Consider the following 26,720-nt stretch of genomic DNA (forward strand, 5'->3'; position numbering starts at 1 on the left):
TGGGTGGATGGTCTGATGCATGACTCAACCATTTTTTGAGCTTTGTCAGACTTTTTTTGCGGGGGGGGGGGTTAGGAGCAGAGGTTTGGACATAGTTTAGTGCTCATGAAGTGTGTTGGACTGGCAGCCCCGGTGGCTGATGACTGAAATCCTCCACAGACCATTACAGTATAGGCACTGGGCAGTGCCAGCTTTCTCACACTGGCTTGCCAAATTGCTTTAACCCTGTTCTGGAGAGACCATACCTAAGAAGTCATATGTTCTCCATGCCAACCTTCACCTCTCTACTGGGACTGAACTTAAGGTGCCAGTTAAGGGTCATTAATAGAGATGCTTTCATAAGGCAAACACCTGGTCCCTCAGAACTGGCTTGAATCTACCTCACAAATCAGACAGACCTCTAACAACAGAGGGTGAATACAAACCAGCAGCAACCTAAAAGTGAAAGGTGACATTATCCTATTACCAATCACTTGAGTCATTTAGTTCCCAACCTGTTTGCATAACATCTTAGCTATTGTATTCATCTAACGTTTGGAGAGCTTTCATAGACACAATGGACTTCTGCATAATAAATTTTTCAACTTCATACAATGTATTTTTCCAACAAAACAGAGATTTCTGACATGTGTTATGCACTTGGTGTACATTTTTCTCCTGCACAATTGCAAGATAAACAATGTAGTTTGAAAGTCATTCATCCTTTTATATGCAATAGTATCTGTTCACGTGATGCTCCGGAGTATCTTGTGCGGATTCAATTGCAGGATCTATTATATTTAGGATAATTTTTAGGACTAGCTTTTAAAATGAAATACAGTTCATTTTCTTTCTGAGGTTTGTGGTGGGAGAGAAGTTTTGATCTTGTGCCCAAAGATAAGCAGGCACAACTGGGAAACAGTTCCTTTCAGTAGTTGGGGTGAGATTCTACTACTGAAAAACAAACAGTTTTATGAACAGTTTTAATACCTGCCTTTATAACTTACTGAATGGATGGTTATCTAGTGTATTATCTGAGCCATCACATTTGCCTTTAACACTTTCATTTACATAATTCTAGGGCCATTGTGACAAAGCCCCACAAAACCATGGGAGTGCACAGTTAAACATGGCAGAGACTTACTAAAGCCTATTCTTTCCAACACCAGGCCATGATTTTGTGCAATATGCAAGCTATTAAGGTGACTCCCATTTTGCATAGCAGGATTTAAAAGTCTGCTTTTACATTTCCCCCTTATGTCTTCACATTCCTATTTTTGTTGGCTTGTGACATAATCTTAAGTGCTTTTTGTAAGTAAATTATGTCCATCCCCTCCCTCCAGTAATTCACAGGGTTTTTTTTTTAAACTGTGTGCATTAAAACAAAGTGTCCGCTGTCAAAAATCTTTAGCTGTAATGTTACTTTAGGTCCGGATCCAATAATGAATACAAATCAAATAGCACATCTGATGCTGAGGTAGCTTTCTGAAACCAGTGCCAAAGTGTGTGCAGAAGTGGGAACTAAGTAATTTCCCCCTTTTCCTCTTCACACTCCCTGGCTTAGCAGCCCAAGTATCCCCCGGATCAGTCAAGCCAACCCAGAACCACCATGCAGAGGAGTAAAGGGCCTGTATCTCCTTTATTCCCAACAACAGAGGATTGTGTATAGACACACAAATATATATTCATACATATTACTGTCATTACAATTTTACAGTATAGTTCAATATTAATAACATTTCAGATGTATTGTGTTATAACAGAGACTTAACAAATCATAAAATGATGAGTTTTGTAACTTAAATACATTTGATAGATTAAATGCAGATTTTCATATCAGGTATATGTGCAGCAGATTTTATTAAGTATCACAATCATATAAGAAAGGGTATTTTCCCCCAATAGGAATTCTCCTCCCACCTCCTCCTAAAAATAGTTCTGAACAATAGAAGGGAATTGTCTCTCCCAATTTATGAAATAACCTTCTGTTCACATTCTGCTTTGTGACTAAACATTGTAGATATTGGTTTTGCTTAATGCTGTCTACCCAGTATATTCAGCTAAACCTTTGCATAAAAGATGAGGGGAAAGAGACAACTAGGAATGAATGGGTAATGATAAAATTAATTTGGATCTTTTAACTCATTGTTAACTTTACTGATTTCTAATCAAATGGAACATTTTCACTTATTTAGACCCCAATCCAGTCAAGCACCTAAGCATGTGCTTAACTTTAAGTACATGAACAGTCCCGGTGTCTTCAGCAGGATTATTTACCTGCTCAAAGTTAAACATGTACTTAAACACTCTGCTGTATCAAGGTTTATGCACTGAAGCTTCCAGATGAACCAAGTACATTCAGGTCATTTATATATGTCATTCCCTGTATAGTCTGAGCTGGGGAAAAAGCTAATGTTGAGAGACACACAAATAGTGCAAGTTTAAAGTAGACATTCTATTAGTTCTTTGATTTGTCACTGCTTACAAGCTTACTTTATTACAGTAGTTAACAGGAATTAAAGATAATGACATATACAGCAAATAAAAGGCCACGGTTAAAATAATATATTTGTAATATATTTTTAAATGTATCTCTGTGTGTTTCTCTGCAATGGGAGTTAGGCAACTAGGCACCCATTAGGTGCCTATCTGCATCTTTAGGTGCCCAAATTCTTTTAAAAATCCTGCCCTAGATCTCTTTTGAAGATGAAACTTAGGCATTTTGAAAATTTTACCCCTAATTTACTTTTAATTTTTTGTTGTTTTTTTAACGAACTTTCCCGCACATTTCCAACCCTACAGGGGAATATTTACTTGCCTTTTAACACTGGATTGAATATTTTAGAAAATGAATTTGTGAAAACATTTTCATTCATAGTAGTTTAGATAGCACCACCCTTTATCTCACTGGAGTCAATGGGACTATTCGTTGAGCTAGATACTATTCACCATAAGTGCAGGTAACAGAATCTGGTCCATTAAGGATTATAACCACCCTGCATATTTCTAAACATATGTTTGACCATGACCTAAATTTGATCCTAAACTAAATTCACAAAATTGACTAAATTAATCTGTTCTGGTGCAGGAGGATGCAAATTGCATGCCCCTCTATGCCATGTAACATATCTCAACAGGGCACCTGCTGCCCAGGTGAAAGGGAAATACCCTGCTGCAAGGGGGGATATTGTTTACAGAAGTGCTTTCCCCAGGGTCCCTCTGGAATGGTGGTTGAAGCATGAAGAGGCATACGAATGTTCAGCATATCTGGCACATAAATACTTTGCTACAACAGTGCCATGTGAATGCCTAGTCTCACGTTCTTCAGGTGACATTGTAAATAAGAAGTGGACAGCATTATCTCCCATCAATGTAAACAAACTTGTTTTTCCTAGTGACTGGCTGAAGAAGAAGTAGGACTGAGTGGACTTGTAGGCTCTGAAGTTTTACATTGTTTTGTTTTTGAATGCAGTTATGTAAAAAAATATAATTCCACATTTGTAAGTTACACTTTCCTGATAAAGAGATTGCACTACAGTATTTGTATGAGGTGAATTGAAAAATACTGTTTCTTTTGTTTATCTTTTTTACCATGCAAATATTTGTAATCAAAAATAATAATATAAAGTGAGCACTGTACACTTTGTATTCTGTGTTGTCATTGAAATCAATATATTTGAACATGTAGAAAAACATCCACAAATATTTATAATAAATTTCAATTGTGATTCTATTATTGTTTAACAGTGCAATTAAAACTGCGATGAATCGCGACTAATTTTTTTAATCTGGTTAATTTGCGTTAATCGCATGAGTTAACTGTGATTAATTGACAGCCCTACTTTAAATCTTATTAAAATATTTAAAATCTGTTTGACCCACACAAGGTTGTGTGGCCCTCCTGTGTAATCAGGTTGGGCACCACTGCTATAAGCTATAGGAGGGGTACCTTGGGAGGAGGGGTGCTATAGGAGGGAGCACCTGGATCTACTCTCTAGGCAGTCTTTCTAACTACCAGGCCCTTTCAATGGTAGCCCAACAGAAGCTGATAGAGCCTGCAGGTGAATATAGCTCCTTGATTTTATCCTTGAAAAGAATCTAAAGAACAATTACTTTATTCAACAATGTCTTATATTTGAGTTTTTATTTTCCACTGTGGAAGCTTTTGTTTGACTTTCCAAAGCATGAACAATAGACCACCTTTGTTATCTCTCAGATCATAAGAATTTAGAATCACTTGGTGTTGCCTGGCCTGCTTTCATACAGTGAGATCCGGCTGTTGTGTATTTGGAGTGCAATTCATTCTTAGGCATGGAGCAGCTATTTAGGTGGTTGTACTCGGAAGCAGATCTGTTGCCACTCAAATTTCTCCTGAAAGGTTTAATGCTTGTAGTAAATAGGAGGAGCATCAGCAACAGCACAGAGTGCAGCAAACAGATCTAATGCAAAGACAGAACAGAAGAGAGGAGAAAACTTTAGGAAGGGTGAAGAAAGAAATACAGTTACTGCAGGGGAACATGCTTCTTAAAGGAAAAAAGATATAAACCAATGATCATACAGTTCATCATTATTCAAGCAACATGTCACGGCCAACGAACAGAAGACAAGATAATCACAAAATAGTAAGGCTTATTTAAATATATAAATAGTACTGCACATGGAGTTATAGCTAACTATTGTTTTATTGAAGTGTATTGTTTTGTACAGTCATGATGGTAGACTAGCTAGAAAGTAGAGCAATGAACCAAATTTTAGTAAGTCTATGTACCGAGGGATGAATCTGTCAATTTTAGAATGGCTGCACTGAAGACATATATGGCTTCAGTGAAAATATTAACCCTCTTGTGAGCACCCAATGCTGTGACTTAAAAGAGAGTGTTTTTTTGTTTTTAATTTCTTACAAAATCAGATCTTGATATTAAAAGTACTTGTGAAACAATTGACATTAACATTTGCTATAGAAACATTATAATTTCTCCTGACTGTGACTGTGATATGAAATGTTTTTCAGACAGCCCTGGTCCGGAACATGATTAATCCTGATGGCAGAACTCTGCCTTTGTTTTGGGGACAGCAGAGCAGTATCGGTCATGCACTTAGCATGAGCCATTCTGCAATTGCAGGGACAGATGGTTTAGGCAGGGCTGCAGCATATGAGCTGCCCACCTGGAGAACTAAATATGTCTCCTTGCTGGCGGACCACACCCTCTTGGAGCTGTGTGGTGCTTGGCCAGCACTGAGGCCAGTCCTCTTTCCTAGTACTTGGGAGAGATCCTACTCTCCTGCTTGCATGAGAGGGACAGGAAATAGTGCACCTGCACTTCACAGGGTAGGAGCTGGTCCTTAAGGCCAAAATCTGCTCCCATTGAAAACAATGTTAACACTCATACTGATATCTATGGGACCTGGATTTGTCCCATAATGAGGAACTATTGATTGCACAATACAGTATTACATCTAGTAGGGGATACACAGACAAAATGATGCCTTTTGGTGTTCCAACTATTATGCTTGTTCAGTATTTTGATCAAATGCAGTATCTGTGAATATTCTCCTAATATTCCAAAGTCCACTTAAAGACTTGACATGGGAAACTATCCCTGAAGCATTTCTTAAACTGCATGAGCAATAAAAAAAAAAAAAAAAAAGTCTGTCGCACTAAAGGTCTGGAAAACCAATGTTGTCAATTATTCTCTAGTTCTCTGACTGTGGTTTTAAGGGGTAAAATAGCCAACTGTTGAAAACCTAAGAACACTTGGCTCTAACTTTTTGTTCAGGAGCCTGCCAGCCAAATGTGCATATACAAGGATGTTCATTTTTGGATCTCCCCATTAATTAACTTTGCCCAGAATTACAGATTGGAAGTTTCCTTGTTTATGTTAGGAACTTAAGGTGAATTGTCTGCAGTTCTACCAACCCATTTTTGATATGATATAGTTTTTAAAATTACCCTTAATGGGTGCTAGTTGGCACAATGGCATAGGGCACTAACCTTCTATTTTGAAAAATAAGGCTTTGGTCATCAATGAAAATGAATTTATCAGCACTAGTCTAGTCTCCTGTGAAAAGGTCTGGATAACAAGCCCACCACAGGATGTGCCCAACTAGTAGCCTCTGTTCAAGATCAAAAGAAATGGGGTGTTTCAGATCAGAAAGGAGATGCACTGGCAGAGTTTCATGTTGTTCTAAGCACAGCTCTTGAGTGCACCAGTCAGTATATGATCTTTCTCTTTCATGCAGACAAGTAAAATAAATTAATGAATAAATGGAAGCTTCTGACTAAAGCTAAAGGGAGCATAGATGAAGGATCTGATTCAGCAATGAGCTCCCCATAGGCTGCAGGCATCCACTCACGCTGAACTCTTTGCAATCAGGATTTAGACTCCAAGTAGACGTGATTAAATTAACACTGCTGTTTTGTAATACTGCAATTTACTTCTTCCCTTACACATAAGCCCATTGACAGACAGTGTGGTTCAGTGACTAGGGCACTGACCTAGGAGTCAGAAGAGTTGGGTTCTGCAACTAATCTGCTGTGTAACCTTTCTCAAGTTGCTTCTGTTTCCTCTTTTGGCCGTTGTCTTATTTACAAGCTCTTTGAAGGAGTGACTGTCTCTTAATATGTGTTCATACAAAGCCTAGCATAATGGGTCCGGAACTCAGGTGGGGCTGTTAGACACTGCCATATATAAATAAAATGATACTAATTCCCATTGAAGCCAATAGGAATAATCAGGTTATATGGCAGGAAGGGCTCGATCCTGTTTGATTGACTTACGTGGGAACAAAACTGAGCTCTGTATTTTTATGGGTCAAATACTGTGTCCAGTGTCCAGTCCAAGGATAGTAAAAGGGGTATAGGTTGGTGAGCAATGGACGTTCCAGGAGTATGAAAACAGAAACCTTTCCTCCAAAATGGAGTGCAACCCAAGGAGGCCAGTCTAGTGCCTGTGACAGGAGGATCCATGTAGATACATTGGCCTTTTCCCCTGTTCTGTTCCAAACACAGCCAAATGCTGGGGTACACTCTCGGGATCTGCTCCTTGCCCAAGGCTGCTAGAATCCAGCTCATGCACCAAGTCTATTGTTTTCAGGCACCACAAATATTTGTCTGTTTCCAAACCATTGACAAAGTCTGTCTTAAAAGAACTGCCAGGGTCAACTTTTTTCTTTATAAGAATGAACTAACCAACAATAAAAATGTGACACAGATATGAGAAACCTAAATAGCAGAGTAGGACAAAAAGAGACTATTTCACCTTGGCTCCAAGTACCAACTGACACTTTTTAATTACTATTATTCAGATAATTTGTATTGTGGTAGCAACTAAGAACCCTAGTCCAGGATCCCATTGTGCAAAGTTCTGAGGCTTATTCCTGCCAATGTGATTTAAAATTTCTGTTTAAAGTTTAAACTGCATTTACATTTCAGTCACATTTTGCTTCTTTATTTTAACTTTCCATCAGCAGCCACATAAAGAATTGTGTGAACCCTTGTCATTTTTCTTTACTTCTTTTTATCTTGTAGGACTGGCATTTACCAAGCATCTCATCCTCTGCATCAGCACATCACATGGTATGCAACAAATCTAGATTACTGTGTTTCCTACCATTCCTTTGGACTTTTCAGAAATTCACGTGAAGTGCAAGGTGTTTCAAATATAAACAAATATCATTTTCATTAAAAAAAACTTTTCCTCCAGGGCAGAATTGTTCTGCTTTTTCTAAAGGCCCCACAAAACGTCACATTTGATATATTTCACAAAGTCCTTTACTAATGAAGGAACAATCCAGCAGGTGGAATTTCATTCTTGCCAGAAAGTGCTTGATTGTGCTCCTGTTTTACTCAGCTGAGCAGGGTTGAGTAAGACCTCAATTGAATAAGAAAGACCTAGCCTGATTCGGGGTCTGGATCAGGTGTGATGCACTCGTCCCTGCTCTCTCGATATTCCCCTGTATGAGCAAGTGGCTGGGAAGAGCTAAGCTCCACAATGCCCCTATTCACTGGCTAGAGCAGAGAGCCAGTCAGAAGCGGGGAAATAAATTGCACCCTTTCAAGGATGGCAGTAAATTGCACCCCCTTCCCCCAACCCAGAGCAAAGGAGGAAATGTGTCCCAAAGGGGCATTTCTGAGACACTAGGTCTCCTGGGGCTACTCACAGGTTGGTACCATTTACTCACCAGCCTGTACTCAGGATTGTGCCTAAGAGCACAATCTAAGCCCTTGACTACACGCAAAAGTTGTACCACTTTAACTGCAGTAAAAAGGGGGGCAGCCCCTTACTGTGGACACAGTTATATCAGTATTAACATACTTATATCAGAATAGTTATTCCCATACTGGTAAGGGAATAAATTGTACTGGTAAAGCCAGCTTTATACTGATATAACTGCATCCACACCAGGAGCATAACTATTTTGGTTAAAAAAAAAAAAAAGCACACTCCTAACCAAATTTGTTATACTGGTACAACTTTCAAATATAGATCAGGCCTAACCCTTAATTTTCTTTTGTAATATGTACACTTAGATGTACAAGGTGGCAGGAACCCTTATACTTGACTTTACATGGCCGTATTGTTCGGGTATGTGTCTGAGCAATCCTGCTTTCTTCCTAAGAGCCCAGGTATGGTTTTAATAGGGAAGTCTCTCAGTCATGGAAGGCCCCTGGTGCCTTGGTGTAAACCAGCAAGCACAGAACCCATGCTTTGTAGAATTCTGAACATTCTATAGTGAACTGTATGGCTCCATGGAAACTGGGTGTTGGTGTCTCTGAGTTTGTCTACACTGGAAAAGTGGTCAAGGTTAGGTTGCATGTTGTAACTAACCTTAGCCTTTCCCCTAGTGCTGACGCAGGTTAACTCCTTCTACCTCAGTTTAGTAGGTCAAGGTCCACTTTTCCTAATATACGTACATCCTCTGGGAATAACCAGATCCCCTTGAATATACCATCTCTTCCTGGCCAGTTCATACATTTGCCTTCCTGCCTTGTTGATTTGACATAAGGATTTTAGAAGCAGTAGCATTAGCAGCAGAACAGGCTTCTGTCTTAAAAGTGGAAAGTATTAGATATATTTATTTGTGTGACAGAAACAGTGTAAGGATAAAACTCTTCAGTTCAGGAATCTGGAGGTGCAATAGCACTAAGAATGGAATAAGAGCTACTGATGAAAAGAATTAAAAATATTGGCCTCTTATTAGATATCTGAAAGAGAAGGGGAGGGCTCTGGGACTGATTCTCATCTGCTTCACCTTGTCATTTACACCTGTGTAGAACAAGTGCAAAGTGGGTGTAAAGAGCTACTATTATTCAGCTTTGACCGCTTTCTGCATCCTTTTTGCATTCACTGTGCACAGATGTAAACGACAAGACTCAGAACCATTGTGCCTTTTTATTGCAATTGAATCTCACCATCCAAGTTGCTTTTACTCTTGTGAAAGACCTAATAATGCATTGCTTCATTAATTCTGAATGCCATTAGACTTGGATTTACTTTTTTGCATTATAACTCTTCTTCCTTCCAAAATTCAAACATGATGCTATAGTCATAAAAAAGAATGAGATTAGAAATACCACAGTCTTGCAAATGGTATTCCAGGCATGCGTAAGGAGGGGCACCTGCACAGATCCCTTGGCAATACTGGAGCCTAAGCGAGGCATGATAATAAAGTAAGGTATACTGAACCCACACCCTGGATATCACTGGCTGTGTGTCCATAGACAGAAGGTTCCTATAAAGATAAATGTTGGGCTTTTTATTCCAAGATACCGTATGATCCTAGTTTGTTTCATTCTCAGACCATATCCATGCTCATTTTTCCCTTTCTTTGACAGAGCAGAGAACTCTTTGTGCTCACCTATGGGGCTTTGGTAGCCCAGCTGTGTAAGGACTACAAAAAGGATGAAGATGTGAACAAGTATCTAGACAAAATGTAAGTAACAAGTTTATTCTGCATGACACATCCAGCTTAGCATTGGTGATGTCCACCTACCTGTATATTTTCCTCTACCCTCTTATTGTCTATTATTTGCTGAATAACAGAACTGTGTTTGGGACCATGCAAAGTACAAACGAAGACAGAGTCCTTGACACAAAGGAACTTACAATGACACAAAGGAACTTACAATAAACTTTATCACAAGATAGTTCAAGAGAAGAGCCCCGTGTTCTGTGCAGGCTCCTAGAACCCATCAGACCCCCTTTGATGATTGTTTTCCATGGACAGTCTAGCAGATAAGTTGAATGGCAGGAATGTTCACCATGGCATGAATTTTAAACAAATAAGCTCTTCTGGGGCAGGAATGGTCTTTTTGTTCTGTGTTTGTACAACACCTAGCACAATGGGGTTCTGGTCTATGACTGGGCTTCCTAGGGAGTACCATAATAGAAAACAATACATAATAATATTGTAGAAAATTTGCCAGAAGCAATTTTTGAATTAGTTATCAACAAAACCTGATTCTAAAAGTTAAGCTCATCCATTCGGAAAACAGAAACATACCATGTGACCTACACATTCAATCAAAACAACTAGAATTTTGAATATCAGACACACAATAAATTGCTGGCAAACAAGTTATAGGCCAATAGTTATTCACAACAATTATTCAAGACAGCACCCGTTTGAGAAAATCGTGATCTACTCATAAACAGAAAAAAGAAACAAAACTCATGGAGTCAATCACTTGATATTAATGCTTCGCCCAGCCCCAATCAGTATCACGTATTTCAGCACACTCTGTGTAGGTTCTTTGCAGGTTTTGTGGTAGAAATAGGAAAAGGTTCATGCTGGGAGGTCTGGAGTTCTACTTTACTTCTCTCCTACTACATGAGCTTTTTTCCTACCAAATTATATTCTTTTCCATTTGATGAACAAACTCCTCTCTGGTTTAACACCACTGGTTTACCACCATTAACACAATTATATAAATTTAGCCCCTAGTGTTTTTACTGAAGTTTTTGCCAACAGGGCTATTTTGGTTTACTTCTCTGCTTATGCAGCACCATCAGTGAAGATGAAAGCACGGCAGCTTTGGAAGCAAAGTTTATAACCTAGCAGGTCCTATACACATAGATATAATAATACGGCTGTTGTGTTTCTGCTATATACAGGTTGTCAGACAGCAACTTGTCACTTTAATTTACAGTTTGTTTTATGGATCCAAAGGTTAAACTTAAAAATAACCCGAGCACTCTCTTGTATTGGTGATGTACATATTTTAATAAAGGCTAATGCAATATTTACTAGTGCAGCTAATGGTGATACTTAGCTAAATGTGCCAGCAATAACTAAATATTTCATGGCTTGCCGGTACATCACACAGTGTTATTTTGAACCTTAGTCTTCCAGAAAGCTTTTTGTTATAACATGGCATTGGGTACGGTATAACTTTTAGGCTTCTTGTTATAGGACCTGATCTGAAATCAATGGAAAACTTTCCATTGACTTCAATGGGCTTTGAATAAGGCCCATAATGAACAGTGAAAGAGATTCAGAAACAATTAAGTTTAGATGGATATGGAAAAAAAATCAATAAAAGCATTTCTGAGCTTGGCCCAGGTGCTTGCATTTACATTCATTAACTTTTCCTTCTACAAAGCCTCCTGTACAATATTTGCCATAATTTAGGAATAGTTACAGAGCCTCTCTGTATTTAATAGCCAGTATTATCTTCAGAAGGCTTGCAGTGAATTTAAAAGAAACTATTTTATTTGGAGAAGGATTTTACAAGCTTTCATCCTTTTTACATTGTCCATCTAATTTCTCTGGAATTTCAGTTGTGTGTGAACAGTTTAATTGAATTTAAATTTGGTTAACTGCAAAATGCATTTTGCCTAACTGCAACTAATTTTGTGCAGAAGTTGCATAACAGACACTGTAGCTATTCTTTTATGGTGATGGGAGATCAAGAGGAAGGAGCATATTACTAGGAAAAAAGAGAGAAGAGAAAGTAGAGAAGGAATTTCAGAGGAGGAATGAGAGAAGGAGGAGAAGAAAAGGGAGGATAAAGAGAAGGAGAGCAGCAGAGAATGGGGAGAAGGTATATAATGATAGAAGAGGGACAACGGCGGAGGGACACAGAAGAGAAAGAGATGCAGGAATGGGAGGACCTACTCTTCTCTTGTGTGAGCCATTTCAGAGAGGTTGCAGGGGACAAGACCTCTGCAACCTGCAATTTCTGTGGCAGGCAGATAAGTCAAGATGCCCAGGACAAATTGGACTCTGGCCCCACCTGTTGGGCAACCTAAGTTATGTGACCTGATGGGGAAGTACCTTTTTTATCAATGAGAGACTACTGAAGTACCCTTATAAATACATTAATACCACAGCCATGTCAAGACTCAGGGAGTTTCAAGTCTAAGGGGCAGGCTACCATGTTCCCTTTGTTCTTGTAATACATAAATTATAGTTTATTGCAGGAGCTCACACAAAACACAACTCTCTGAAAACCTCAGGCAAAATGGCTTCTGCCAAGCTTCCTAACCAGGTAGGCTGGGCTCAGCCAGTCATGGAACTAGGAGACATACCATGCAGTGCTAATATACCATGGCAATGAACATGATAAAAAAAACTAAATAGAACAAAATAGAATGTGACTACACTTGTGATCAAGTCCAACATTGCAGAAATGAACTGCTTTAAACTGCAACATTTTCACTGTGAAGGTCAGTTAACTGGGAACATTTTATTTATTGGTTTCTTCAATTATTCTGTAATTATTTGTTGCTAACTAATCTATTGTTTCACACATGCTTCAATGAACCTAAAGTAGGCAAATTTCACTCCAAGCAAATGTCATGAAAAGCATGAGTCAGTCCCTCAGACTATGCATGGGTATGCCAAACCACCACACTTAGGGCAATGAGGCTACTACTAAGTTCCTTCTAAGCTGCGTGGCCGCACGGCTGTCTAGCAGTCTATCAAGTGCTGTGCACTTCAGGTGCCCCTCCCCGCCCCTGCCATGCTGCTCCTGCCCTCTGACTTGGAGCCCCTGGCCAGCTGCTCCTGGGAGCCGCCTGCTTGCTGTGCAGGGTGAGGAGGGGGCGCTAATGTCAGGGTGCCCCCTCCCCACTCCCACCCATTCCTGTACCCCATCTCCACAGAGCAGGGTGGGAGGACAGGACAGGGTTCAGGAGTGGGATGGAGGGAGCTTGCTGGCAGTTGCTGCGGTGTCTGAACAAGCAGGCTTCAGACTGGTGAGTGCTGATCTACTTAAAAAGGCAGCGTAGTTAGAGGGGCAATGCATCTCTCTCTTTCCTCTCTCACGCGCACACACACACACACACACACAGAGTGTGTCTCTGGCTCTCACACACACTATGTTTGTGTGTATGTCTGTCTCTCTCTCACACAGAGACAGTGTGTGTGTCTCTATCTCACATACACAGACAAAGTGTGTGTCTCTGTTTCCCCACCCCCATACACAGTCTTTCACATTCATCTCCCAACACATACTTGTATCATTGTTGTTGTTACTTCTTGATACTTCTTTCAAAGTGTGTTATTTTAGTTTTTTGACTGGTCTATGCATTTCATAATTTGTATTTCTCTCTTACACTAAAATTTAATTCTTTGAGTAGTGCAGTCTAAAATGCCTAACCTGTCCTGGCTGGAGTAATTATCCCTATGGTAACTTTTTAAAAATATATATTATATCTAGGTTTTTTTGTTTCTACTGGTGGTGCACATTCACACCTTACTTTGATATGGTGCACATAACAAAATTCATTCTGCACATGGATGGAAAAAATTAGAGAAAACATTGGTTTACTAGTGTCATCACATTCCCAACTGGTCAATCTGTATCCTCAGTGTGTAATGGCCTTCTCAGAGGAACCCCTTTAGAGATCCTACTTCAGAGAATGACATGGGGAAAGATGGCACTAACCGTGGTTAGGTTTTAGTAACAACAAGATAGTAGGACCTGATTCTCATTTACCTTAAGGCCACTTTATACCACTCTAGTCGTACAAAGAGGCCCTAAAATGGGCATAAATTATATCTGTGCAAACTTTAAGACCCCTTTATATGACATGAGGTCCAGGCCTACTTTACACTGCCAGCGTGATGTAAAGTGGCCTTAGTGTATATATGATCGGGCCCAGTAAAATCTCCACGTCTCAGAATACTACTTCATTCAGGGGCCAGAGCATTTTTCAGACCCAGTTCATGCAGCTGCTTTGCACAGAGAAAGAGTGAGACTAGAGAGAGGCATGAGGGGAGGAGACGAAAATTGTTCAGCTTTGCATGTAACTTTCTTTTCTTTGTCTCAGGGGCTATGACATTGGTATAAGGCTGGTTGAAGACTTTTTGGCTCGCTCTGCTGTGAGGAAGTGCCGTAGCTATTCTGAAACTGTAGACGTGATTGCACAGGTAAATAAGATTAAAGTAGTTAGACTCTGGTATCCTTTGATGTCCTCAGCCTCTGGGAAGACAATACTGGCCTCATCTCCTACCAGTTCTTTCCAGAATTAGTCCATCTACCAGTATGCTTAACTCTCCAGTCTGAAATTAAGGTGCTGCAAAGTAGAAGAACAGGACAGTGTGGTGTTCTACATATTAACACAAGCTCTCCTGGTGTTAACCAAATCAGTTCCCTTATTTAGAACTTTTTACATCCAGCTAACAGCACACAAACTTGATTCTGCTCAGAGCAGCAGCAGCAGTTCTGGGTCCTGGCCTGATGAGCTCTCAGTGTGCTGTGATACTGTGTGAACTGTCAGCCTTTGAGCTCTCCCACTACATTCAAAATACTAGTAGTAGGTCCACGCAGATAGGACAATGGAGTTCTAACCAGGAGCTTGATACAGCTAAATGCTTAAGCATGTGCTTAACTTTCAGGAGCAACCTTCCCATAGCTCCATTATGCAGCACTGGCTTTTACCTATATTTTGATGACTCAGTGGGGCTAAGTCTCTTGAGGAGACATTGGCTTCCGCTTACATAGCATCACTGATGTTTTATTTCAGCCCAGAAATGCTTGAAAACAGGAAATTCAATATAGCAGGTCCATATTCAAACACTAACCTTTTAGTTGGATCCTAAAATTAAAAACACATGGTACTAAGTTTCCACAAAGGAGTCATCATAACCAAGTACTGGTTCAAATAGGTACGAATTCAAATATCTACACAGCGGGATGTTAACCATATGAGATTATGTGAGTAAGGCAAGCAGGACTTGACAGCATGAATACATTGTCTTTTATACTCCCACATAGAATGCAGTTGTTTTATCATAATATAAAGTTACAATTAACAGCTTTTTAAAATATATTTATCAACAACAACAAGCAAAGAGACATCTGTCAAAGGTCATACTCTAACACTCGGGTTTGCACAAATTGCTGAGTATGTTAAACAATTATTTATACAGGAGACACTCAATGTACATTAGTAATTACAAATATACTGTACTTATTTTTACTAAAAAGCAACAGAGGGTCCTGTGGCACCTTTGAGACTAACAGAAGTATAGGAAGCATAAGCTTTCGTGGGTAAGAACCTCACTTTTTCAGATGCAAGTAAATACACATTATTTTCACTAATCACTGGTATGCAGTCAACATGCATACAGAGAACTTCCCTGTCTCCTTCAAAATATTTTAGCCAGATATCACAGCTCTTCTTTATATCTGAATGAACAGTGTGTACAAGTTGTCCTATGTATATTGCCTTGTGCTAAGTGCATTTCAAAAGAATCAAGTGATAAAGATATTTTATGATTCCTGTTCCTTTTTGAGGGATGTGTTTGAATTATTCATCTGTATTTCTACTCTTGGAAGCAACAGAAAGACACAAATTGAGACATCTTATTTTCTATGCATCTAAGGTACCAATCACTGCACTGTCAGAGCACCACACCACATAAGGTTAAGTCTCTTATCCCAGATCAATTGGTACACCAGATCTTACACCAAAAACAACACTGGCAGTCAGTTCTATAGTAAACTAACTAAAGGTTTATTAGCTGAAAAAAAGGAATGAGCGTTATTGAGAGGTTAAAGCAGATAAAATATAATAACGAGTAAGTCACAGTTTGTAGTTCCAAATGGTAGCAGTGATGCAATAACTGCCAGTTTCCCCAAAATCCTTCAGGGCTACCCAGAATATCTCAGGGGATCTCCATCTTCTCATTCAGTTATTCTGCTTTGTTAGAAACCAAATAGTCCAGTGATAAAGGATCTCTCCTTGAATCAGTACTTATAGCATCTTTTCACAGACAACAAGCTGATACGTATGTTTACTCCAGGGGTGAAAGTAAAATGAATCTCTTACTGGTATGGGGCTGCTCTGCTCCCCCTTCCCCGGAAGGGGCTGGGCTTTGGGCAGAAGGGGCGGGTCAGCGTCCCCCAGCCAGTCCATCTGCGCTCCCTGGCCTGCGCCGCCCGGGGCTCCAGCGGCCATTTAAAGGGCCTGGGGCGCTGGCTGGCACTGCCGCTACCCCGGGCCCTTTTAAATCATGGCCCCTGGGCAGCTACTTCTTTTGACACACACCCCCGCCAAATCATTGCTGCCCCTTTTCTGCCTCCCCCATTGGCCACCGATGGGGGGTGCAAAAGGGGCAGTGCTTTAAGCAGAGTCAGCGGTATGGGCTGGTACTGGCGGCTACCTTCTACTGGTATGCCATACCAGCCTGTACCACCTTACTTTCACCCCTGGCTTACTCACACAATGGCCAATTGCTTTGAATTTCGCACTCTTCATTTGCATTCAATGAGTTATTTAGTTACAGGGATATACATAATGTAAATCCTGCCATTACATTATAATAGGAATAGATAAGTGAAAACAAAACAAGTAACATTCCATTAGTTTTCATGAAGTTCCAACACCTGAATTAACTCTCCCATTAACACACACTTTGATCTAGGGTAATTTAATTACCGGGCATGCATAATGTAAATGTAATGTAATAGTAAACAACAAGATATAGATAGGTGACAACAATATGATCAACATCTCCTTTGATCTCTATTAACACACAGATTAATTGGCCTGACTATATGCTAATACATTGAACTCCTTTGATATTCACACACAAGTGAATTGGCCTATAGCTCTGGCCTGAACTGGTTTGTCAGTGTCATAGCATCTCATAATTATTGGAAAAGTACAGGGTCTGATTAATGGTGTTTACCAGCTTTCAAAGAAAGTGACACTGTCCCTACTCCCCACAAGCCCTCCTTATTGAATAATTTATCCAGTTTTGGTGCTTTCCGCCTCCATGGTATGGAATTCCATTTTAAGAGGTAGGGAATTTAGGGTCATTGGAGAAGGACCCTCTGACACTGCCATGGGGATTGGAGAGGGCTAGGGAAAAGCTGGGAGGCAGTCCAGAGGCACAGGCCCTTTGCACACATGGTTTATGTCTCCAAGGGCAAACCTCACCTCTCAAAGGAAACTCTCCATTGGAAACTCCAGTAGAGGAAACACGTAGGGCTCTCTGTCCCTGGTATAGGTTTCCCTAACCTAGAAGATGACCTAGCCCTTAGTTGTTAATATGCCTATGACTTATAATTTTCAGTAGTAAATCAGATTCTTATTTTGGGAATGGTCTCCTTTAAGTTGCTTTCATAGCCTTAAAGGAGATTTTCAGCTGTTGCATATTGTGATGCCTGCATGATCTTTGTTCAGAGAATAACACTTAAGCAGCATTTTAGAAGAAAAGATTGTTTACTAGGTGGTCATGGAATGGAATCGCTGAGCTGGGAGCCACTTATTGCTAAAATAAGTTAAATCAGGTTTTTATTTCCATTTTATCATTTGGTGAGGTAAATTTATATGGGGCTTGGCACAATTATGACTGCTTGTAATGATAATATACAGACTGTGATCAGCAGCTAAACAAATACTATAGATTTAGCAGCATAGACTAGAACCCATTCATCTGTAAAACACCAGCTTCTTTCTACTCAGTGAGCTAACGTTGTTCCACCTGCTATTTATCCATTCAACAGGCATTGTCCTTTTCAATCCAGTAGAGGGCAATATTCACAAATCATACAACCTAGTACATTAAATGTGTGCAGTTGTCTAAGCACTTGCAAAAGGAAACCCAAATATACATTAAGAAAAGGTGAATCTAAATCAGATTTAAAAAAAAAATCTGATGGACCTAATATAAGCAATTTATTACAATATTTCAAACATATACATTCCCCAGACTTTCCTATGTCTGTGGCATGTAAGTGTTAAATCACTTTTATATTTTAACAGTCCTGAGGACTATTTTATAGCTTTTGAGCCTCAGTTCAATTGAACTAGATGACCACCACACAAAAATCTCCTCTATAACTGGCACTAACTGGATCAATTTGGAAAACAAAATAATTCTCATATATAAAAATAAAACAGTTAGGGAGACCCGGTGACAAATGGGAGGGGTGCAGCAGCTGCTACTGCTGTATTTGCCTAAAGCTGGTATGCCTCTTGACAGTAACAATGTGTTCACACCAAAGTAGCACTACCCATATTGCCATTTCCTTCCAGCCCAATCATACTGTGGTTTCCCCAGGCAGTTTTAATTTGACAGGCTATAAAATCTATAAACATTCCATTCAGAAAAAATACACAAGCTCTGAGATTCTTTCATAGTCAAAGTTATGAGACTCCATTACATTTATAAGAAACAGGGGAAAAAATAGTATGTTTCCATGACTGGGGGAAAGCAGTGGACCTGCAAGTTGTACAGAGTTCCAGGAGAATACATCTGGATTGTCATATTACTGTGTGTCATGTCAAATGTTAAAATAGCAAAAGAAAACAACCAAACAAAAACAATTGGTAAACCAATCACAAAGGGCCCAGTTCTGCTGCCCTTACATTTATCCTACTACGTTACTCCATGAATAGCCCTATTGACTTCAGTGAGACCACTTGTTGAGTAAGGTATTACTCGAGTTGAGTAAAGGTGGCAAAATCTCGGCCCAAATGTTTAGCTGAAGATACTGATTGTGCAACATGATAGAAACTAAGTTATGTGACGTGTGATCCTCTCTGATATTTTGGCATTGAGGACAGTTGCTGAACAAAATAATAAATAATGTGACTGATATGGAAAGTCAAGAATCACTATATCTTTCATGCTGGCCATGGAGGGACTAAGGCGCAGATCCTTAAAGATATTTAGGTGGTTAAACCCCATTGAATTCAATGGGAGTTAGGTGCCTAAATACCTCTGAGGAATTTGGCATAACTGCTCATATGGAAACACAGAAAGGATCTCTTTTGCATTCACTACAGCTGATGTTGCCAAATACCCTGTAACAAGACATAGAGCCAAAATCACTCACTGCACACACTATGATCTGTTGGTGTGACTGCGAGCCATGTTACTGAAGTAACAGTCACACATCTCCCCTGTGATATAGAAGACAAAATAGACACCTTTATATTGCATAAAGCAACTTCAGGTGGTCAGCACATGAAAAGAAGAGTGTTGTAAAGTCCCTCAAATTGGCCTCTGGGCCTAGTCACATTTTTCTATGCTTGTTTTTCTTCTCTTCTTTTCTGTGTGATGCATTTTCCTTTGTTTTTTCTGTGGTTTCAAATATTAGTACCAGATGTGAGATGATTTTTCTGGTTTTACTGGGTATTTGAGGTTACCCAAAGTTCTGCCTATTTGAAAGGGCCTGATTTCTTCTTTCCCTGTTTTATTGTATAGTACTGTTGACCAAACAACACACACATAAGTAGAGAAAGACTAACTTTAGGAAGAAGGGAAAGGACTCTATTTTCCTCCTGTTACATGTTCTGCTATCAACTGCTATCAAGACTATTTAGCATACTAACAGAAGGAGTCTCTAGTAGCATAGTCTCGAGTAAGAAAATAAGTTTAAGTAACTGACAGACACTTCTGAATCTTTGTTTACAAAATAGCAGTTTAATGGTCTTAAATGTCACTTTCAAACTTAATGTTCTGAAAATTCTGGCAAAAAGATACAATTATAAGCAGCACAACTGATTTTCTACAGTAAAAAGCAATAGAGGGTCCTGTGGCACCTTTGAGACTAACAGAAGTATTGGGAGCATAAGCTTTCGTGGGTAAGAACCTCACTTCTTCAGATGCAAGACATCTTGCATCTGAAGAAGTGAGGTTCTTACCCACGAAAGCTTATGCTCCCAATACTTCTGTTAGTCTCAAAGGTGCCACAGGACCCTCTATTGCTTTTTACAGATTCAGACTAACACGGCTACCCCTCTGATTTTCTACAGTGTTCTTGATGTATATATAATCAGGAATTTCTCCAAAATAACCAATATATAAATGGAAATAAAAGGGATAATCTCAGGTAAATGCAATCTGTGACGGGTTGGATCACAGAAACCCCCTTGGGAGCTGCCACCTAATGTACCAAGACTACTTCTATTCCTGTTTTCCCTGCCAGCTCAGGACTCCAGCATCCTGTATTGCTGAGTCAGACACGCCCGTCTGCTCCAACACAGACCCAGGGTCTGAATCACTTGCCCCAAAACTGCAGGTTTACCTGAAAATAGCTCACAGTAGTGTGCTTGTCTCTAGCACTCAGATGCCCAACTCCCAATGGGGTCTAAACCCAAATAAATCCGTTTTACCCTGAATAAAGCTTATGCAGAGTAAACTCATAAATTGTTCGCCCTCTATAACACTAATAGAGAGATATGCACAGTTGTTTGCTCCCCCAGGTATTAATACATACTCTGAGTAAGTTACTAAGTAAAAAGTGATTTTATTAAATACAGAAAGAAGGATTTAAGTGGTTCCAAGTAGTAACAGACAGAACAAAGTAAGTCACCAAGCAAAATAAAATAAAATGCACAAATCTATGTCTAATCAAACTAAATACAGATAATCTCACCCTCAGAGATGCTTCAGTAAGTTTTTCTCAGACTGGACACCTTCCAGGCCTGGGCACAATTCTTTCCCCTGGTACAGCTCTTGTTCCAGCTCAGGTGATAGCTCAGGGATTCTTCATGATGGCTCCTCCCCCCTTGTTCTCTTCCATCCCTTTATATATCTTTTGCATAAAGCGGGAACCCTTTGTCCTTCTGGGTTCCCCCTGCCCCTGGAAAAGCACCAGGTTAAAGATGGATTCCAGGCCAGGTGACATGATCACTTGTCACTGCAAGACTTCATTACCCACTTGCCAGCACACACATATACAGGAAGACTAACGGGTAAACACAGCCATCTGCAGACAATGATCCTTGTTAATGGGAGTCATCAAGATTCCAAACCACTATTAATGGCCACTTTTTGCATAATTACAATAGGCCCTCAGAGTTATATTTCATATTTCTAGTTTTAGATACAAGAGTGGTACATTTATACAAATAGGATGATCACACTCAGTAGATTATAAGCTTTGTAATGATACCTTACCAGAGACCTTTTGCATGAAGCATATTCCAGGTACATTATATTGACTTATCATATTTTTATAAAACTATTCCAGTTACATTATATTCACTTCTTATTATGTTTTTATAAAACCATATAGACTGCATAACGCCACACAATCAATCTGCTAGTTTAAGTTTACACAGTTTTTTGCATTAACTGTTTATATAATATATTAATTCCTCAGGTCATTAACTAGGCTAAAAACAACAAGCAAGGTACTTACATTTTTAGCTGGTATATCTAACTGCACTGATTGACCCTGTAGATTAAATAAACTAAGTCAGAATCAATTATCATGATTGTTAGAGCCAGCAATCATTTGGGGACAACATTATGTAGCATTATGGCTCTGATCCTGCAGTCTTTAAGAGAGTAAAACTGGAGCCTGCAGGATCAGACCATAACTGTTAAATGCAAGTATAAATTGGGAAGAAATTAAACAAAAGAAGCATCTTCAAATGATGAGCACCAAAACAACTTGCTGTGCCAATCCTATCATAACTGCTGGGAGAAGGACAGAATTTAACACAGCCACTTAGTGTGAGTAGGGATCTATAAACATTAGTCTAGCAATTCAGACACCAGTAGCTAGATATTACTACTAATTTAAACTCAGTTGGTATTGGGGCCAAAAGAGAGTGATGATCAGCCAAAGTAAACCCTTCTTCCATCAATTTTCCATGCTGTGAAGTGAATCCCTCCTGTCATGGGGTCAGAACATATTTGCTACATGGCTACCACTGGAATGGAAAAAAGATGCAATGACCCTCATAAAAGTAAAAGAATAACTCGCTTTCTTAAAAATCCAATGAATATTCCAGTCACTGGCCAGACAAGAAAGGGGGGAAAAGTTGAAGAAATATATTGAAAATAGAGATGAGCCAAGGAGACGATGTGCAAGTCTGGATCCAGGTCCAAATTAGGTTCAGACTAAGGTTTAGAATTTGGGTTTGAGGATGAACTAGGCCAAGTTCTGAAATCTTGTGATCTCTTCTTGGGAGATTTTGCTCCATAAAATCAGAAATCCTACAACTGATACTGTAAGATTTCAAACACCACGGGTTGCATCCAAACCAGTTCTAGAAAATAGGTGCCTGGTTTTAGATCCAACCCAGATCAAAATTATAGGGCAATTTGGATGCTGACATTTGACTCCAACCACATTCTATAAAATTTCAGAGGGCTAGTACTTGAAGTTCTGGTTTGGAACCATCCAATTCGAAGTAGAAAAGATTTTTTTTCAAATGAACTTGGCCATGAACAGAATGAGAAATAAGGTAGATTGCAGTTCAAAACATTGCTAAAATTCTATTCTTTCTTTCTTTGATGAATAAAACAAAGATGATGATTGTAAATATGTTGCAGTCAATCTGGAAGTCTAGCCAAGCCATGCTTGCCACAGGATATGAGGCCGGGGCAAATTCACCTTAATACTTCTCAGATCTTGGGAACATGTAAGGGCCCTGTTAACCCCTTGTCAGAGTCAGAGCAGCCTTAGAGAGACTTTAATCTTCCCTGACTGCAATAGCCCCCTATTGGCAGTTTTGCTAACTCCGGCATTCTGGCGACACTCCCTCCTGCTCTTGACATACCCCTTGAACTAGGGGTTCTATACGGTGGTATGGGGTCTCCTATACCATCACTATTTAGTTGGCAAGTCTTCCATACAAAGTCTCATATTGGAAGATAGTTTGAAAATCACTTCTAATGGAATATTTCTTGCAGTAGCCTTCTGTAAGGTAGGCATTGTTTCCTTGTATTCCCCTATCTACCTACATCCATCTGTTGACTCTTGTCTTATACTTAGATTGTAAACTCTGTATGGCAGGAACCATCTTTTTGTTCTGTGTTTGTACAGCACAGTGGGATTGTGATTACAGGTTTAATGGAATGCTAAACTGTATTATACTGTTCTGCCACTAGATGGCACCGTGTATAAAATACCTTATTTAAAGCTAGCCTTAGTCTTAGCCATACCTGGAAGAGTGTTAAAAGATCTTATGATGAACACTTCGGGTACAAATAAGCAAGTTCTATGACCAGTCCATAGAACAGGAACATAACATGGAACAGGAACATAACATGGTGTCAAAAGTAAACTAAGAACAGAAATGGAAGGAACAAAGCAACAAAGGTTGGAATGGACAATCTGGAAACAATATTTTGCCAGTTTTTGTATTGTTACCAAGCTGTGCAAAGAAACTGGAGATATTAAGGTATCTTCTTTAATTTATGCTATAGGGAAGCAGGCAGAGCTGTAGGGAAGCATATCTTTAAATCCTTTGACTTTACTGAAGACTGTCACAAAACTGATTTGAAAGGGTTCTGGATATGTTTGAGCCATACCTTATACCTCAGAGAAATGTGATTTATGAAAGAACATATTTCCATCAGAGAATGTTGAATGTTTTATAAGAGATCTGCATACTGAAAACTCTGATTCTGGGAATGCAAAACATGAAAATATCAGAGAGGGGCTGGCTATTGGGTTAACAGATAAAAACTTTCTACAGCAGCTACAATGGAAGAGAGATTTAACCCTAGCCACAGTTACACAGAGAGCAAAGCAATGCGAGCTGGTGAGACAGCAAAACCTAAAGCAACAGGACAAACTTGAAAAACCTAAAACTAGCTTAGAAACTGTAAACAGACACTTGAATGTTAAAAGTCATTATCATAAAACTGCTGAGGCAAGGAGAGAGAACTCCCAAGCTAAAAAGGACAAATTCCAGCCTACATGTACAAGAAATGGAAAAAGCCATATCCCAAGAGGTGATGCATGTCCAGCCAAGGCACACAGTGTAATAAATGCATGAAATATGGACACTTTGCAGCAGTTTGCCACACCAAACCAGTCAGGGAGTTGACTCATATTACAGACAATCAAGAACCAATTTTTCTGGGACCTATAACTTGTGATGACATAGAGGCTGCCTGGACAGTGAAACTGATTAGTCATGGCAAGACTATTGACTTTAAAATGGACTCAGTCATCTCAGAAGGGACTTACAATTACCTTTAACCCCTCCCAGCGCTGAAGTCACTGGACACAGTTCTGACTAACCCTGGAGGTACCCTTGAACTGCATGGGCCAGTTCACCACAGAAACAACTTACAAAGATAAATGTCCCAACAACAACGAAGTGGGTGAAGCCAGACAATCACTACTTTCTCAAATGAACTCATACAGGAAAATAATCAAAGATGAAAACGCCCTATGACCTGTGGGTGGACACTTTTCACAAAGTGATCACTCTATATCTGACCGAACAGTCCTCTTCCTCAAAGGAGACTTGCATAACACCTTCAAAAGACGAGCCTGTGAGCTTAAATTCATAACTTTGCTAAGCACTAAAAATCACATTCTGAATAGAGACACTGGATTTATGGCTTATTACAAAAATGACATAAATGTGTATGTGGATGCTGTGGACACATAGAGACTAGTGTCAGAAAAGATACAACAACAGCTACCAAAAGTAATCTTGACAGACACACAACTTCAGGAAGTTCTAAGTTACATTAGGTGTGCCTGGCCCAAATATCTGAAGGACTCTAAGAAAGTGACAAGAGACTACTTTGCGGTGCATAGACAATTAAGCAAGTCAAAAGGACATCAAGGACTAACTAAATGATGTGAATAGGCCAACTAGTGAATGTGGTGGTTGGGCAGCAGAAAGGACATAAAAAAACATGTATCTGCACGTGAACACTGCAGAACTAACAGACCAACACAACACAAAGAACCTTTAATAACAACCTATCTACCAGGCAGACTTTGGAAAAGATTAGCTGCAGATTTATGCAAATTCAGAGGACATCATTACCTGGTCGTCATGGACTATTTTTCAAGGTATATAGAAATAATGTACTTGAAAGACATAACATGTCACAGTGTTATTGAGAAACTGAGGTGCACTTTTGCTCATTTTGATATTCCAGAACAACTAGTGACAGACAATAGACCACAATTCATTGCAGCAGAATTTGTCATACTGAACAAAATATGATTTTGATGTTATTACTAGCAGCCCACATTACCCACAAGCAAATGGAGGGACTGAGAGAGTTGAACAGAAAAACAAGAAAATCCTATAGCAGGAAGATCTATTCCTCACTCTTCTGAGTTACAGATCAATACTCACACTAGCTACTGGATATAGTCCAGCTCAACTACTGTTGGGAAGACAACTTTAGAAGAGACCCTATCTCCAAAGGGGCCAGACATGAAGAGATAAAATCAGATAAAAAGGACAAAAAGTGCTTATGAACATTTTTATATCAGACATAACTCAGAAAATGGCTGAGTCTAGAACTTGGTGGTTGGTTGCATGTCAAATTGGGTGGAGAAAAAAGGATGGACAACTCCAACTGTCGTAAAGAAAAAGAATTTAGCACCCAGATCACATGTGATCGAAACCAACAGTGGAAAAACCATTGACATTGACAGTTGCTTCCTCAGAAAGAACAATCAACAAGAGGAAGCTCCACCAATGCAGAATAAGAAGTTGATAAACTAATCACAGCCAGTCATTGCAAAGGACCAACTTGTTACGTGTTCGGGTTGTGTAATTAGAAAACCAGTACAATTCAGAGACACTTAACAGACTGATATGTACTGAACTTCAAAGATAGTGTGATGGTTAGTGTGACCATATTTCCCAAAGGTAAAATGGGACACCATGTGGGGCTCGCCTGAGCTGCCCCCCTCCCCTCGCATGAGGCTTGCCTGATCCTCCTGCCTCCTGCCCCCCATGTGGGATTGATCAGTTGGCAAGAGCAAATGGGACAAATGCCCAGTTTTGCCAAAAAAGTTGGGATATCTGGGACTGGGCTTAAAAAGGTGACTGTCCCGGCCAAGACGGGACGTATGGTCACCCTAGTGATAGGGTAATTATTGTAAATGATAGGAAAGTAGAACTTAAACAGGAAGATATACTGTAATGGAACAGTTTCAGAGTGGTAGCCGTGTTAGTCTGCATCAGCAAAAAGAATGAGGAGTACTTGTGGCACCTTAGAGACTAACAAATTTATTTGGACATAAGCTTTCATGGGCTAAAACCCACTTCATCAGATGCATGCAGTGGAAAATACAGTAGGAAGATATACTGTATTTTCTGGCGTATAAGACTACCTTGTAACCCAGGAAAATCTTCTCAAAAGTCAGGGGTCGTCTTATACGTCGGGTGTCGTCTTATAGGGCGGGTGCTGAAACTTCCAAGCCGGACTGGAGAATCTGAGGTCACCGCATATGGTGGGGGGAGCTCAAAAACGGCCGCGGCCGCATCCCCGCCGTATGCGGCGACCGTATGAAAGCAGCAAGGGCGGAGCAAGCTGCAGGCGTCCGGGACGCC

At 39.8% G+C, this 26,720-nt stretch overlaps 1 protein-coding gene across 2 annotated transcripts in view; it reads left to right on the forward strand.

The window, feature by feature from the left end:
• Positions 1–26,720, forward strand: part of TRAPPC3L (trafficking protein particle complex 3 like) — a 53,622-nt gene that overhangs the window by 6,333 nt on the left and 20,569 nt on the right. The window contains exons 1-4 of one of the 2 annotated variants that reach the window (XM_034765820.1): positions 4,388–4,601; positions 7,508–7,555; positions 9,815–9,912; positions 14,256–14,355. In XM_034765820.1, the coding sequence (XP_034621711.1) occupies positions 4,560–4,601; positions 7,508–7,555; positions 9,815–9,912; positions 14,256–14,355 (288 nt within the window). In that variant the 5' untranslated portion in view covers positions 4,388–4,559. Of the gene's footprint in view, positions 1–4,387; positions 4,602–7,507; positions 7,556–9,814; positions 9,913–14,255; positions 14,356–26,720 lie in introns of those variants that run through there. The other variant, XM_034765821.1, reaches the window with a different exon arrangement.

The sequence above is a fragment of the Trachemys scripta genome, chromosome 3 (genome assembly GCF_013100865.1).
Source record: "Trachemys scripta elegans isolate TJP31775 chromosome 3, CAS_Tse_1.0, whole genome shotgun sequence".
Classification (NCBI taxonomy): domain Eukaryota; kingdom Metazoa; phylum Chordata; order Testudines; family Emydidae; genus Trachemys; species Trachemys scripta.